We start from the raw sequence: 15510 nt of genomic DNA, 5'->3' as shown, positions 1-15510 counted from the left end.
TTTTGCCCAGAACACTTCATGAGACTTGTGTTCCTTGGAACCCATGTTGGGCATCATAGCAGGGCACCCCTTTGGTCTCTGAGATCCTGAGTCTGTTCTTGAGTGGGCCTGACACCACTATTGAAAGAGTCTAGGGAAACCAAAAGGCCAGAGGGAAGTACTCTGAGAAGATACCTCTCAAGTGTATGGGGACGCAGAGACAGGACAGAGAGGGACAGAGGAGGGAAGTGGAACAAGAGGGCTGAGCTGTTCTACTCACAGTGGACACTTCTGAGGACTTGTTGCATGCCAGCACTCTTTGAAGTGCTTATTCAGTCCTCATAACCACCGCTAAGATAGAAATCATTATGATCCTCATTGCACAGATGAGGGAATTGAGGCATAGAGAGGTTTGGTAACTTGCCCGAAGTCACACAGCTCATAAATGTCTGGGTGTTGAATTCAGACAGTCTGGCTCCCTAACAACTATAGTATACTTGCTCATTTTGGAGAGACATTTAGTTGGGAACTTCTAGGGTGGAGAAGGGCGGTCATGGCAGAAGATTCATATCATAGTTACCCAAACAGCATAGAAGCTTAATAGTAGTAATAACATCAACTTACATTTGGTTTCTAGCTTATTCTACACTAACTGGTGCCTACTGAACAAGGTGTTGTGTTAGATGCTGGGGACTCAGACGTGAATACAACCTATATGACTCCTGCCCCAATGGACTATAATAAGTCCAGGTACACACAGGGGATTAGAGCGTTGCAATACAGAGTGACACATGCTCTTATGGGCAAAGTGGCCCAGAAGACTGGGCAGGCAGGGAGGCACCTGATCCAAATTTAGGATAGCTTGGACACTTTATAAAGGACGTCCCTCCCTATATGCCACTTGAAAGGAGGAACAGTTGGTATGGAGGTGTTTTAGAGAGATCAGATCTTCCTGTCCCCAGGACCACACCAACAGCTTGGAATTCAAGGAAGGCCCTAGAATGGCCTGACCACTGTACAGTGTGGTCCTTCTCTTGAGCTTCTCCTCTAGCAAGTGCAGGGCTCTCGTCCTCCATAAACTCTGCTGTGGCTTTAGTGCAGATGCAGTAACATCCCCTTGCTAGGGAGTCTCCAAAACTAATCAATACCTTGATCCTGGGCGTAGCAGGAACAGGAAAGCTGCCCCCAATTCCCCTGTGCTCCCCTGCATTTCCAAGCCCTGATGCATTTAGGTGGGGCCATGTGACTAGTTCTGACCAGGGCTATAAACAGCAGTCATGTATATCATTTTTGAGACAAAGCATTTAATTGCTAATGCAAGACCCCCAGTGCCCTCTTCTCTGCCACGGTGACCAAGACAACCTCATAGTCCAAGTAGTCCAGGCACAAAAATGTGAAGCTTCCATCAGTCTGAGTCTTGAGTGAAGGAGAATCCTCTACCCAAAAAATGTCGTTAGAGAAAATAAACTTGTGTCGTGTTAAGCCACTGAGATTTGGAGCTGACTGACCCCATACACTGGACCAAGGGCGTGCTCAACACCTGGTGCAAATAGCTCCAAGAAATGATGGTTCAGTAAGAAGAAATTAATCAATTCTTGCCGTTAGCAATGCCAGTGAGAATAACAACAGCAATTGACCTTTGTACAGTGGTTCATGATTTCCCAGGCACTTTCGTGAGCATGATTTAATTTAATTCCTGAAATGATGAGACTTTGGTATGCTCAGCCTCGTTTTAAGGTGAGGCTAAGGGGCTTCACGCCTCCCTTCCTCCCGCCATGACAATGGCCTCAGCTCTCATAACTGTCATCCTAGCACGGGTTACATGATACCCCTGGAAGGGACCCTCAGAGGCAGGAAAAAGGACGCAGACGCCACAGATCCCCTCCCCAGATTCAGCTTCAGTAAGTTATCTAAACCAAGCAGGATAACACAGCCCCATCCATTCCTCAGTGGGGTCTTGCCTGGTAGCGAGATAGGATTTTACACAAAATGTAAAAGCGTTTGTCCCTCAGCCCTGTGTGTAATTAGCAGAAAACACAATCCATTGCCATTTAGCTTACTCTGAGCAACCTCCTACCTTTGAATCATAGCTTGCATAAGGCCACCTGGTATCAACTCAAGGTAATTTTTCTAAGTTGTCTGTGTTTGTGGTGGCAAACGTGACTCATGTTTATTATAGAGAATTGGTAAACACAGAAAAGCACAAATAGAAATCATGCATAAACCCTACAACCAGCGATATCTACTATTATATTAAGCTTGCCATATACTTCTCTAGTCTTCTCTTTCAAAACTGATGTCATACAGTAACTATTATTTTATACACTGATTTTACAATTATTAGATTGTGAACGTTTGCCCATGTTTTACAATATTTCCTTATGACATGGTCTTAGTGGCTGCGTAGGGTCCTGTCATACTTTATCACCTCCTGCTGTTATTGGACATTCATGGTTTGTTTGTTTTTTTAAGTCTTCTCTGTAAAATGTTGTGATGAACCTCTTAGTGCATTCATATTTATGTGTCTCTCTTTCTTAAAAAAATGGAAATGCTGGCTTAGGGAATTTGGACATCTTAAAGATTTTTGTTGTTGTTGGAGTTCCTTTTAGAAGGAGTATACCTCCAGCAGTGTAGGTGGGTCCTCATTTCCAGTGCCTCATTTAATTGGACAGTGTATCAGTTAGGGTCCAGCCTTGGACTTAGTCCCTCTAGTGCCTCCTACTGGTAGAGCCTAGCAGGGAGCCCGCTGACCTTGGGAAATGGCATTTACACAGTCCCACCCCCAACCTCATAGAGCCCAGGAGAGAAAGGTGGATTTGGGGCTGATAGACAATAGCCTGATAACCAGACAGCCATCATCGCATTTAAAATTTTTGCTGGTGATCTTTTCAATACCAGTGATTCAAAGCAGATTAAATAAGACAGTGGTTAACATCATATTTTGTTGATTTAATAGTTTTATAAAACATATAGATCTGATTTCAGATCGAACTGGTTCTTCTCTAAAAACAAAACCTCAAATTACTACCAAATGACATTTATTTGAAGTGCTTCCTCTGTGCCAAGCAGACAGATCTGAGTTCAACTTAGCTTGATAATTTCCTACCCATAACCATTTATTAGCTCTGTGACCTTGAGCAAGTTGTTTACCTCACTGGGGATGCCAACACCTACCAGGCAGTGGTATTATGAAAATTCAATCAGCTAAGGCTTATAGATGCTTGCCCTGGCCACTTGGTAGATGGTCAAGAAATGAGATTTATAAAGTATATTGATGAGAGACACTAATTTTTATTTTGCACATAAAATTATGAAAATGTCTTTTTATGACAGCAATCTCATTTAAAGATCATCCCGTTCCATCCCAAAAGATCCAAGTTTAGAGTTACATAATAGACTTCTCCAGGCAAACTTAATCCACTGAAAAAGCTGAGATATATAACATTTGGAGTCTGAAAACCTGAGTTCAAGACCTGGTTCTGCCTCTTTACTCTATGATGTTGAGTCAACTGAGACTTGGTTTCCTCACTTACAAAATGCATCAACATAGCTAAAGTGTCCATCATGAACAAATTAGCACATAGAGCAACGTGGAGGGATCTGAAAACATAGTTTTGAATAAAAAAGTGATCAGCAGAATGAGAAACTTAGCAATGCCATTCACGTAAAATCAAAACAACTGCGTGCATCGTATAACACCCACACAACCTATAGAAATCCAATGTATTATAATGATTGCCCAAGAGAGGAAGAGAACCAAGCAAGTTGGAAGGTTAAAAAGGAATAGACGACAAAGACAAGAGGGGCCCGAATGAATAAATGAACAATAAATAGATAGGTAGATGCTAACATGGGAATAATAATGCTTCCCTACCTTCCTCACAAGGTTACTCTGAGGATCTGGTGAGATTATACATAGGAAAGCGAAGTTAACTTACTGTTTCCATTACGATCTCCACATTGAACAAATGAGTTGAACGGAGATAAAAATTCTCCATTGCTCTTCAGCAGGAAGCTATCACCAGGGCAGGGCCCAGGAAACCCTTCCCTGACATCAGAGTCTGCCAGTAAGATGACATCAGAGCTCTTCATGAAGGAGGGCGGGCTCTCCCTCACTTCTGGAGACACCGATCGATGGCACAGGCAGAAGCATCAGAAGCTTCTTCCCATGGATCCTTTGCAAATGGCCCACTCGAGCCCTCGGAAGAAGAGGCCCAGGCAGATGGGTGCCTCAATGGTCTCTCCTCCGCATGACATCAAGTTTCGGGATTTGGTTCTCTATATTTTGGAGAAGAAAATGGGAACCACCCGCAGAGCCTTCCTCATGGAGCTGGCACGAAGGAAAGGATTCAGGGTTGAAAATGAGCTCAGGTAGGACCTCACTGATTTCATTTTATGAATAGGCAGGGTTTTTGTGAATAGCTTCTTTGGAACCCAAAGAACCTGTGTCTTCTTCCACATATAGAAGAAGTGCTATTTCTCCTGGGAAAGTAGGTTTGAAATCAAAGAACACATTCAAGCCAACTAATTAAAGGAAATAAGATGTATAACTGATACAATTATATTGAAACTAGTTGGCACCAAAAGATAAGGTGGTTTCTTATTTTTCTGTTCCTTTGTTTTTGCCTTTCACCATTATGAGATGAGGTATCCAGGGATGATAACAGAAATATAATTGGAAAATTTAATGCAGAAACCACTCAGTTTTGTTCCTGACCAAACTGAACAAAACGCTATTGAGTTCAATCAAAAAATTCAGCTACTCACGGCACCTGGGTGGCTCAGTAGGTTGAGCGTCTGACTCTTGGTTTCGGCTCAGGTTGTGATCTCATGGTTCATGGGTTCAAGCTCCACGTGGGGCTCCGCACTGACAGTGCAGAACCTGATTAGGATTCTCTTCTCTCTCTCTCTCTCCCCCTCTTTCTCTCTCTCCCTCTCTCTCTCTGCCCCTCCTCTGCTTGTGCTGTCTCTCTCTCTCTCTCTCAAAATAAACAAACTTAAAATTCTTTTTAGCTACTCTGAGGCAGAAAGAATGGTTTGGTTCTTTGACAATTAAGCTAAATATCTGGCTGTGGTGAGGTGACCAGTGTCTGTGATGGGCTAGGATGAGTGACTGCAGCTGGCTCTCCATAGGCACCCAAATGTGACTTTGATCATGCTTTTCTGAAGAGCAGTCCCAGCGGGGTTCACGGAGCTAGGGGTTCTGGTTAAAGGTTCAAGGACAGCTCTGTCCAGGGCTGCTAGACATGGGGCCGAGTGATGAGGTCAGAGCTCAGACAAAAGGGCAACTCTCTGGGTCATCTACACTTGTTTGCTCACAATCCCGTTCATTGCAGCAATTAGCCTTGTGGTTCATCTAACCGGTCTCCACTGGATGGAAGAGAAGACAAAACAAAATCCAGAAACAAATGGTATTAAAACCTTGAAATGAGTAGCTCCAAACAGAACGGCCACGGGGCTTGCAGTGGGTAAAGAATGACTAGCACAGTTGGCTGGCCTTGTTTGTCCAAGGAATAGATTGACCACAACTTTCCTGGGAAAAACTGTAAGAATTCTAAGTGAAAAGAAATGTTTTACTTTAAAAATAGTCTTTGATATTTAAAAATAAAGCTGACAAGCATTTCCTGCTGAAGAAATGCCAGCTTCATATTGCTAGAGAAACACAAGACAAAAGTCAGTAATAAGATACGGTAATTTCCAAAGTACTCATAATTCATATGAAGAGTCAATGTCACAGAAACATTTTATTTTATTTTATTTTTTACTAGAATGCCCTATTCAGAAATTCCTGAGTCTCCCATGGTCTCTCTCCCATCTGATTTCTCTTTACATGAACTCCTTTCCCCCCTCTGCCTCTTTTTTTTTTTCTTTTTAGCCCCCTATCTCGTTTGGGATGTTAAGCTCCAAATCTCAACACTCCTTCCATGAAATTGTAGATTTCATCTAACTGTTAAGTCTACCCAATCTTACGGACTTACATAAAATGTTGGAATTGGGGGAAGAAAAGATGACATAGTTAAAGAGGGCAAACCCCGGAAATTAAAAAAAAAAAAAGGAAATTGGAAAGCAGAAATGAAAAGCCTTTGCAAATATGGAACTGCTTTTTGTGGTAAAGAAATTTGACAAGGGCCAGGCAGGAAGGCGACAGCCAGATGGTCAAGGTACCACTTACATAGAAAGCTCTCTCAGTGGAAACGGCCATACTTCCAGCAAGGGCTGACTAGTCATGGACACAGCTACGAATACAGACATGGTGGCTCGGGCAGGTAGTTGGGAAGACACAGGAGGCAGGTTTCTTCTTTTGGCAACAGAGCCAGAGAGGCAGTTCTGTGCCCCCAGATGCTTGCTGCCAAGGACCAAGCCTGGCTGCTCAGGCAACAGAGGAAACTGTGCAGGGTGAGCTAACTGCTGCCAGGCATGTGATGGTGAAGCTACCAGGCTGACAGCCCAGAAGACACGTTAAATGCAAACGTGTTCTATGGACAAAAATAAACCACAGGAAGTAGAAGTCCTAGCTCTCAAACGGAATTTCTGTACAGAGATACATAGACTGTAATTGGGAGAGACAATAGAAATTATGGCCGGGGAACATCTCTAGATAAGAAATCTAGAGAGCTCCAGTTCTGGCTCTGACCCTTTCCAGCCACGTGGTGGGGAGCAAGACCCCCTCTCTCCTCTCTGCCCTTGGTTTCCTGAAAAATAGTCTGTTCTGAGGTAAGCACCAAAAGTGATGATGGATGTCAATGTGCTTTGGTGAAACAAAACAGTTATACAGATGTGAAGTGTGATTGTTTTCTTGTTAATTGGCTGGATCCATTGACAGTAAAACCCTAAGGAGAGGAATTGAACTAGGTCAAATGATATAAACAAAGAGAACAAAGACAGGAAGGAAAACCATCAAAATGTTGTGATTATCTTGTGAGGAAGGGTATAGTAGGAAGGAATTATGGTTGCTTTTATTTTCTGTGTTTTCCAAATTTTTTATGGTAAGCATATATTTTAAAAATAAAGTTAGTTTCTATACGAAAGGATACTTCTCATTAGTGAAGCCTATCCTTTCTCTTTCTAGTACATAAGATTCAAAGAAAGAGAAGATGTGTGTGTGTGTGTGTGTGTGTGTGTGTGTGTGTGTGTGTATTATATATATTATATATATAGGGAGCAATCTCCATAGTTTCTAGCACATTCTTTGGCTGCCAGGAGGATTACATTCGAGGAAACATCTGATTCCTACTTTACCTGGACCTGAACACATAGCTTAGAAATGGTGTGCCTCAATCCATTGAACTATCTGGAGCTATTTCATTCCCGAGCATACGTGCACTGTATCCTTATATTTGGAATGAGTTCCACTAATATTATATCTTATATTAATGTTATATTTCAGAAAACATGCTATTCAACAACCATACGAAGCTGGATCTTAAAATAGAAATCAGGGGAGATGTCAAGTCATTTGACACATTTTGCACATTCATGAAAAAGACACTGAGTTTTATTCCATAGTCAATATCCTAAATTTTAGAGCAACTTCATAATCCTTACATTATTTAGGATGAGCCAGAGAAGGATGAGAATCCAGTGCTTGTCATGTTCTTATTTCACTCCCTGGTTCTAATACTTTGAGCTGTTTTAAAACTCTGTCTTTGACCCTCCTCCATGAACTCATTAGTTAAGCTTACTATGTCTTGACCTAAATCACTGATGTTGAAGAAGAAAGGGCTGTGGCTAAGGAGGGTCGCTTTCCGGGGTGACACTACTCAGTAGTTTAACACTTTCTCAGTTCCGCTGTTGGAGCAGTAGAAACCCACCGGATGGCACTTTTGTCCTGCTTAAACATCTTAATTTGTCCACAAGGGTATCTTTGGGAAGTATTGTCTGTTGAAAGCAAGATATACCCCAACCTTGAACTAATTACACCTCTCTGCATCCAAGACCGAAGACCCCTGGAAACCCTCGTAGAGGACAGAACTTCCTCCCCAGAACATGGGTGGGATCAGTGGTGAAGGGTTGGTCCCAGCTCTGCCACTTGGCTTTACATCTTATCCAATTACTCCTCCCTGGCTCCATAAGGGCAAGGGCATCTTAGGGGCCATCCTGTAGCTCATTCTCAGAACTTTGACAGTTTTCTGATACACAGTAGTTTCAAGAAATATTTGCTCAGGGGCACCTGGGTGGCTGAGTGGGTTAAGCATCTGTCTTTGGCTCAGGTCACGATCTCACGGCTCGTGAGTTCGAGCCCCGCATCAGGTTCTGCGCTGACAGCTCGGAGCCTGGAGCCCATTTCGGATTCTGTGTCTTCCTCTCCCTGTGCCCATCCCCTGCTCGTGCCCTGTCTCTCTCTCAAAGATAAATAACAAAAACATTAAAAAAGAATATTTACTAAAAGAATAATTTGACAAATATAAAACCAGACAAAGGAACTTGTGATTACCAAGATTAATTGTTGTAATTAAATTATTTTTCAATGATGCACCAGTATTACTTTTGTAATCAGCAAAATACTAAAAACTTTATAAATTCAAGGACATGCATTGTAAGCTCCAGCCCTTCTCTGGTCCAGATTACCTCATGTTTCAAAATCTGTGGATTTTAAATTCATGTTCATAATTTCATTTAAGGTGGGACCAAAAAAAAAAACCCAAAAACAAAAAAAACAAAACAAGGCAAGACCCCTTCAGTCTTAAGTATATCAGGGCTGGAAATAGAAACCTATCTAATGGTGATAGTATGAGTGTGGAACAAAACCAAATAAAACTGCTTCGATTTTTCTGTTTCTGGGATTCTGAAACAGATCAGTTGCTAAGGGAAATTGGCAGGAGGGTTTTTAAGTGGTATTTAGCTCAGTTTAACTGTAAATTACTATTTAAAGTCATTATGTATAAGATAAGTCCTACATCAGATGGGAAGAATTGGGAATGACCTCTCTGGGGAAAGAAAACAATTTTAAAGACAAAGATAAAAGCAGGTGACCATCCGTGAAGACTGTGGAAGTCAGAGTGGGGGTCAGTCTGTCTCCAGGCCAAGAAGGAGGGCCACCTCTTTCTTCATGAAGCATTTTTCTAATTATACTCAGAGGCAAGACCAACTAGGAAAAGAAAGATGGGAGCAGTGAGGAGGTAGATACCAGAAAAAAAAAATCAGAACCAAAATTTGTGAGTGAATGTCCTAACTCAGGGCTTTCTGAACATCTGAGGGTCACATTCATGATTGTTATAATCATGTATGTTTTACCACATATGTTACTATATACTTAACGTGTTTCTTCTAATTGCCCCTAAGATGAATTGTTAAAAATAATTTAGCCTTGGGGTGCCTGGGTGGCTCAGTCGGTTAAGCGTCCGACTTCGGCTCGGGTCATGATCTCACGGTTTGTGGGTTCGAGCCCCGCGTCGGGCTCCATGCTGACAGCTCAGAGCCTGGCGCCGGCTTCCAATTCTGTGTCTCCCTTGCTCTCTGCCCCTCCCCCACTCACGCTCTGCCTCTCTCAAAAAAAAAATAAACATTAAAAAAAATTTTTAAGTAGTAATAATTTAGCCTTGTCCTAGGGAATAACATAAAACCCATGAAACTCAAAAAACATGAGTCTGATATGCATAAATTTAAACATGTAGATATAAACACATATGCCTTTTCAGTGTTCAGTTGTGTACCCGCTAAAATTCTCTCACGTACCTTCAGAGCAACGAGTACCACGCTGGGAAACTCTGGTACCATGGAGCCCAGAGTCCAGTGTGAGGGCAGTTAAAGATTTTCTCTCCAGCACCATCTCTCAAAATGCGGTTCTCGGGCTGTGAGGTCGTCTTAGAATGTGGTGGCCCGCAAGGAGAGGCAGGGACGATTTTCCCTTTGCTTGTATCTGAGAGGGCTTGTGACTGCTTCAACATAGTGTCACCGCGTGACTTTTGATGCTGGGTCATAAAGGGCCCTGGGGCTTCTGCCGCTCCCTGGATCTGCTAAACAACCTCATGTAAGGAGTTTGAGTCCCTGGCGAGAGGGGCCACGCGAGGGTGCTCAGGCTGATAGATGCAGCCCAGCCCACCTCCCTGCCATCCTCACCAACGTGCCAGATGCACCGAGCCACAAGGAGCATCACGCCTCCACCGGCACCATACCCAACAGCTGCCTGAATTCTGAATCCTTCACCCCAAACTGTGAGTTATAGTCAAATCGTTGCTTTTTTTAAAGCCTCAAACTTTGGCATAGTTGGTTATGCACCAATGGCTAACCGGAGCTGACTAGGCCAGAATTACCAAGGGAGCACATTCCCGGGCTCTGGGTAAGATTTACTGAATCTGAATCTCTGCTCATAAGGCCCAGGCATCTGAATTTTAACCCCGCTTCTTGGATGTCTCTGGTGGACACGAGTTCAGTTCCTTTAGAGTTGTGGATAATTAATTCATGAATTCATTCCACCAATGGTCTGTCTATTGACTGTTCCCTGTGGCAAGCTGAGGGACAAATCCTAGTTCAGAATTGTTATAATTGGTTCAAGCCTTCCCAAACTTAGTCCAAGGCATTAGTGATTGGCCCTGGCTAAGGAACTAGGTGTACTTAAAGAACTGAATTCATGGACATTTCAGGAACAGCCATCTCAGCAGAACCTTGGAGTCTTTGGAAGGGGCTGGGGTCACTGCCCAAGGCTTCCGTCACTTTTATTTGTTTATTTTAAATTTATTTATTTTGACGGAGAGAGCACAGGCAGGGGAGGGGCAGAGAGGGAGAGAGAGGATCCCAAGCAGCCTCTGCATTGCCAGCTCAGAGTCTGACGTGGGGCTAGAACTCACGAACCACAAGATCATGACCTGAGCCGAAACCAAGAGTTAGTCGCTTAACCGACTGAGCCACCCAGGTGCCCCCTTCTGTCACCTTTTAGTATGTGAAGAAAGCCCAGGACTCTGGGGCCCAGGCAGGTACCACCTCAGCCCCAGTGCCAGGTTTTGGCCTTGAAAATGACATTCATGTGTATTTTCCCCCCCTTTCAGTAGAATGTGATGATAGAGGGTTCATGACAGAAAATGGGAAAATATAGAAAAAAAAAACTTGAACAGCATCTCACTCAGGGGTCTAACCACAGTCTAGTGGAACGTTAAGAGATTGCTTGAGTCATGCACAGCTGGGTTTGAATCCTGGTTTCACAGAACCTCCACAAGCCTTGGTTTTCTCATCTGAAGTTATATATCGCCCACCTCGTAAGACTCTTGTGAGGATTAAGTAAGAATATACACGTGTGTGTGTGTGTGTGTGTGTGTGTGTGTGTTTATTTTTTCTAATGGTCTGGAGTATTTCTCTCCAGTCTTTTCTTGGGGGTATGCCTGTACATTATATTCTTTGTGGATCCTTATCCAGCACTCCTCCCTCCGCGTCCCCGGTAGAGGGACTGTCTCTGGTAGAGGCAGGGCCGTGTCCAGAGACATCCCCGGTGAAGAGACAGTGGTGGTGCAGGAGGGATGGTCAGGGTGGATGGTGAGGGGCCCGAACTTGGAAGGTGAGCCCCGGGGCTCCACCTCAGCATATCCTCCTCTCTGCGAGGTTTAGGAAAACTCAGAGCTCAGAGAGCCTGCCAGCCTCCCCGTGGCTTCTCCATGTTGTTGTGTAGCTATGGCAACTGTTCTTTCAGATTTTCTGGGACAGTTCTGCGTGTCTTGCAGTCTCACTGCGGTCCATATGCCGTTGGACAAAAGGCACCAAACACAAATTCCGTGCAGCAGCAGGGACACTGTGGCCAATAGGAACTGGCCTACAGAAAGTGTTATTGCCTCTCTGTTTCTGCCCTTCGGAGGGAATCAGGGTTTTTTATTATGATGTCACCCTTCCAGATGTTATTCCTTCTGTGAAAAGGAGCAGCACTCTCTACAGCCATGGAAAAAGCATGAAGTCACAGAGGGGTCGTTCAGTTTAGTACTGCACACGGGTTTTGGATTAAAATAGAACAAAACAAAGGTCTATCTAATCCTGCTCCACCAATCATCAGCTGGGTGAATTTTTCATGTCCCCAAGGTCTCTTCTCATCTTAGATGGGGGTGAAATTACCTACCTCACAGCATTGTTGACAATTAAATGAGGGAATGCATGAAATGTGCCTGCCACGGTGTCTGGCCAGTAATATTCCAATATTATTAATATTTCCAATATAGGCATACTCAGAGCAGAGAGAAAATTGCTCTACCAGCAAACAGACAAAGAGCTGCCACAGCACAGCACTGAGAAATTGTCAGCAGAACACATGGGAGGCAGTGGCTCTCCCAGGAGTGCTGATGCCACAGGCTCAGAACTGACAGTGAACAAACACAGTCAGAGACCGTGAATGGTCTGCGAAGGGCACGTGACAAGCCCAACACAGAAAGCACATTGTAGTCCAGAGCCAGGTGGCCACGAGGAGTCCATCGGCCAAACTCAGGCAACACAAGAAGACAGGGAATGTAGACTGGGCTAGAACAGACAGTATTCTCTAGACAGTGTTCCTTAAGTGATTTATGGTGAAGGACCAGTTTTCAAAAAATTCACCACAGATCAATGTTTTTATCAACAAACAAAAAACAAACAACGAAAAATAAGCTACTGTGATGGTGTCGAACTACCATTAAAGTTTCTAAATGCTGACTTTCGATTTCTGTGCTTACCTTGTGGGAACCAGTGACAAGCAGTCCCGAACTCTGAGTAGCTCTGTGTGAGTGGCTGAAGAGGTCCTATTTGATTGTGTGCGTGTGTGTGCTCTATTGTTGTTGTTGTTGTTGTTTTGTTTGCCAATTGCTTAATGAGCAGGGGTTGGAAGTTTAAATCAGTCTTTTTCCATAGGATGTTTGGCCTGTCATTTGCAAATATGCTTATATTAACTCTGTAAGAAATGCATGTGGTTCTCATCCAATAGTGTGAGCTCACACATTACCACATGGCCCCAAGGAAAGCAATAGTGGGGGTGGGGATGATAGGAGAGTGGATGGTGAGGGGCTTGAATTTGGAAGTTGAGCCCCAGGGCTCCTCCTCAGCATACCCTTCTCCCCTTGAAGTTTAGACAGAGCCTTAATAATAATAATAAAAATAAATATTATACTACAATTAATAATAATATAACAATGAAGTTTCCCTCCAAAGGGCAGAAATCTAGATGGAATAACACTTCCTTTGTAGCTCTATTAATCCTTTTGTTGTCTTCTTAAAGTCTTCACATAAACGATCTTGCAAGAAGCTTGTTATAAAGAATTTTTGGAATGATGTGGACCTAGAATAGGGATGCAGAGAGTTGCCTTCTCCCAACTCTTGTCAGATGTGGTTTCACCACGACGTACTTCTGCTTGGCCCGCTGCACATCCTGCCATCCAGATGGTCTCAGCTCTGGCCCCCAGCCCCCAACGCTCTCCCCACGCCAGACTTAGATTCCAACTGTCAACCGGCCATTTTCACTTGGACCTCTTGCCATCCTTCAAATGCAGCATGCCTGAAATAAATTTCATTTCCACTGTCCCCCAAAGAGCCGCAACTTCTGAAATCCCTATTTCTACCCAAAGTGCTCTTACTTTCCTGTATAAATACGGGAGAGTAATAGTTGACTCTGTTCTCCACTTCAGCTCTTGCAGGTGAACTGAAGCCAGAGGTCCCTCTTATCTCTTTTGCCTTCCTTCCTGGTGCTACAGGAGCCAAACTGGGTGAGAATTATCCAGCTCCCAACCCTCCCACCCATCACTCTCCCCTCCAAACCATTGTGTGGACCAGATTAGTTTTTTTTTTTAAAGGGGGACAATTTATTATTTTTTAAATTTTTTTGTAATATATGAAATTTATTGTCAAATTGGTTTCCATACAACACCCAGTGCTCATCCCAACAGGTGCCCTCCTCAATACCCATCACCCACCCTCCCCTCCCTCCCACCCCCCATCCAGATTAGTTTTTAATTTATTATTATTTTTTTTACTTTATATAATAATCTGTATTTTTTTCAGTATATGAAGTTTATTGTCAAATTGGTTTCCAAGATTAGTTTTTTTAAATAACATAGTGATGCTATCACTGTGTCCTGCTCACGAAAGCTTTCACTGGTTCCACAACCCCAGAAAATAAGATCCGACCTCCCAAACGAGGCTTCTAAGACCTTCTGTAACCTGGTTGCCCCAACCGACTCAGCCACATCGACAACTACTTCCCAACATAAACTCTTCACTCTGATCCAGGCCATTCCCCTACTTTTCTTCTGGCCCCTGAACCTTTTCTTCCAGGAGGGCCCTAAGTTCTGCCATCTAGGTGCCTATCCCTCCCCATTCATCAGTGGACACAAACCCCTCCTTCCACAAAGCCAGCCAGCCTCTCCCAGCTCACACCGGCTCACACCAGCTCTTTTCCTTCTCTGCACATCACTTGCAGATCTTGTCCATGCTTTATGCCTTGTCATAACATATCGTTAACCATCTGTCTCACATAAGATACTAATGTCCACAAACTTCCCTTTCCTTCTTTGGAAACTCCAACTTCTTACCACTGCCACTACAAGGAACCTGGGCTGTGAATACAACAGCCAACAAAAAAATACCCAATGCATCTATGAGTCAATCAAAAAAGGAGAAGGAGCAAGAGGAAGTCAAGGAAGAGAAGTAGGAAAGAGAAAAGAATTCTATTTTTCTCTTGGATGCCCAAATATGCATCTTGCTATCTCCCAGATTCATAGATTATTTGAACTGAAAGAAACTGAAAACACATTGGTTCCAAGGATATGATGCTGACCGTGAAGACTTATTAAAAACTAGAAATAACCTACTTGACCCAAAAAAAGACAATCAGAAAGGATGAAGGGCATTTACTAGCTGTGTGGCCTTCAGAATGTCCCTTAAACTCTGTTCTTCAGTTTCCTCGTTTTTGAAGTATGAATAACATAACACGTGCCTGAGGAACTTTGTGAGTATCAAATGAGATGATGGGCGTAAGGTACTTGGATGGTGCTGAAGCATGGTTAAGTGCTCGGTGATTATTAGGCGAAAGCTTCCTGCCTACCCTCTGTCACAAGATTGTGCTTTGAAAAAACATGTAATACTTCCCCAAAGCTGGTCACCATCTATTAATGGGCTGTGAGATCAATTTAATGAGATGTTAGAAGCATATCCACATGTATCTATATTTTTATTTTAGGTCATAATATAAAACGTATTTCTAACTGTGGGTCATAGACAGTTTGAATGACACTGGACTGAAGTCTTCTACAAATAAATACGAAATGGCATACCAAAGCCTCCTGTGGAATGCTTGGTGCTACTTTAAGAAAAATTTCATCTTCTGTCATCTCTGGACTTTGGTTTTCCATTGACACCACAATTCTGTTAATGTTTTCTTAATTTTTCTCGTGTCTGACATGTAACATAGACCACTGTGGCTACACTAATTAATGTAGAATTCCCTTCCCTGGAGGCCTCAATTATCTGTGCCTATGGTCAGGTCTAGTATGCATCTTTCTTCATCAGATGGGATGTTCTGAACACCTCAAGGTAAGAGGAGCCCTTCTCCTTTTGAAATCCCCCTCAGCTGATAGCTTTTTCTTGCATTCT

At 43.2% G+C, this 15510-nt stretch overlaps 1 protein-coding gene across 1 annotated transcript in view; it reads left to right on the top strand.

Annotated features, from left to right (window-relative positions):
- The first annotated feature begins 4075 nt into the window (after window positions 1-4075).
- Window positions 4076-15510, top strand: part of DNTT (DNA nucleotidylexotransferase) — a 30342-nt gene continuing 18907 nt past the window's right edge. Inside the window, exon 1 of the mRNA XM_060643077.3 lies at window positions 4076-4350. Coding sequence (XP_060499060.2) covers window positions 4148-4350 — 203 coding nt within the window. The 5' untranslated portion in view covers window positions 4076-4147. The remainder of the gene's footprint in view (window positions 4351-15510) is intronic.

This window comes from Panthera onca, chromosome D2 (assembly GCF_046562875.1).
Source record: "Panthera onca isolate mPanOnc1 chromosome D2, mPanOnc1 haplotype 2, whole genome shotgun sequence".
NCBI lineage: Eukaryota > Metazoa > Chordata > Mammalia > Carnivora > Felidae > Panthera > Panthera onca.
This window is presented reverse-complemented; position numbering and strand designations above follow the sequence as displayed.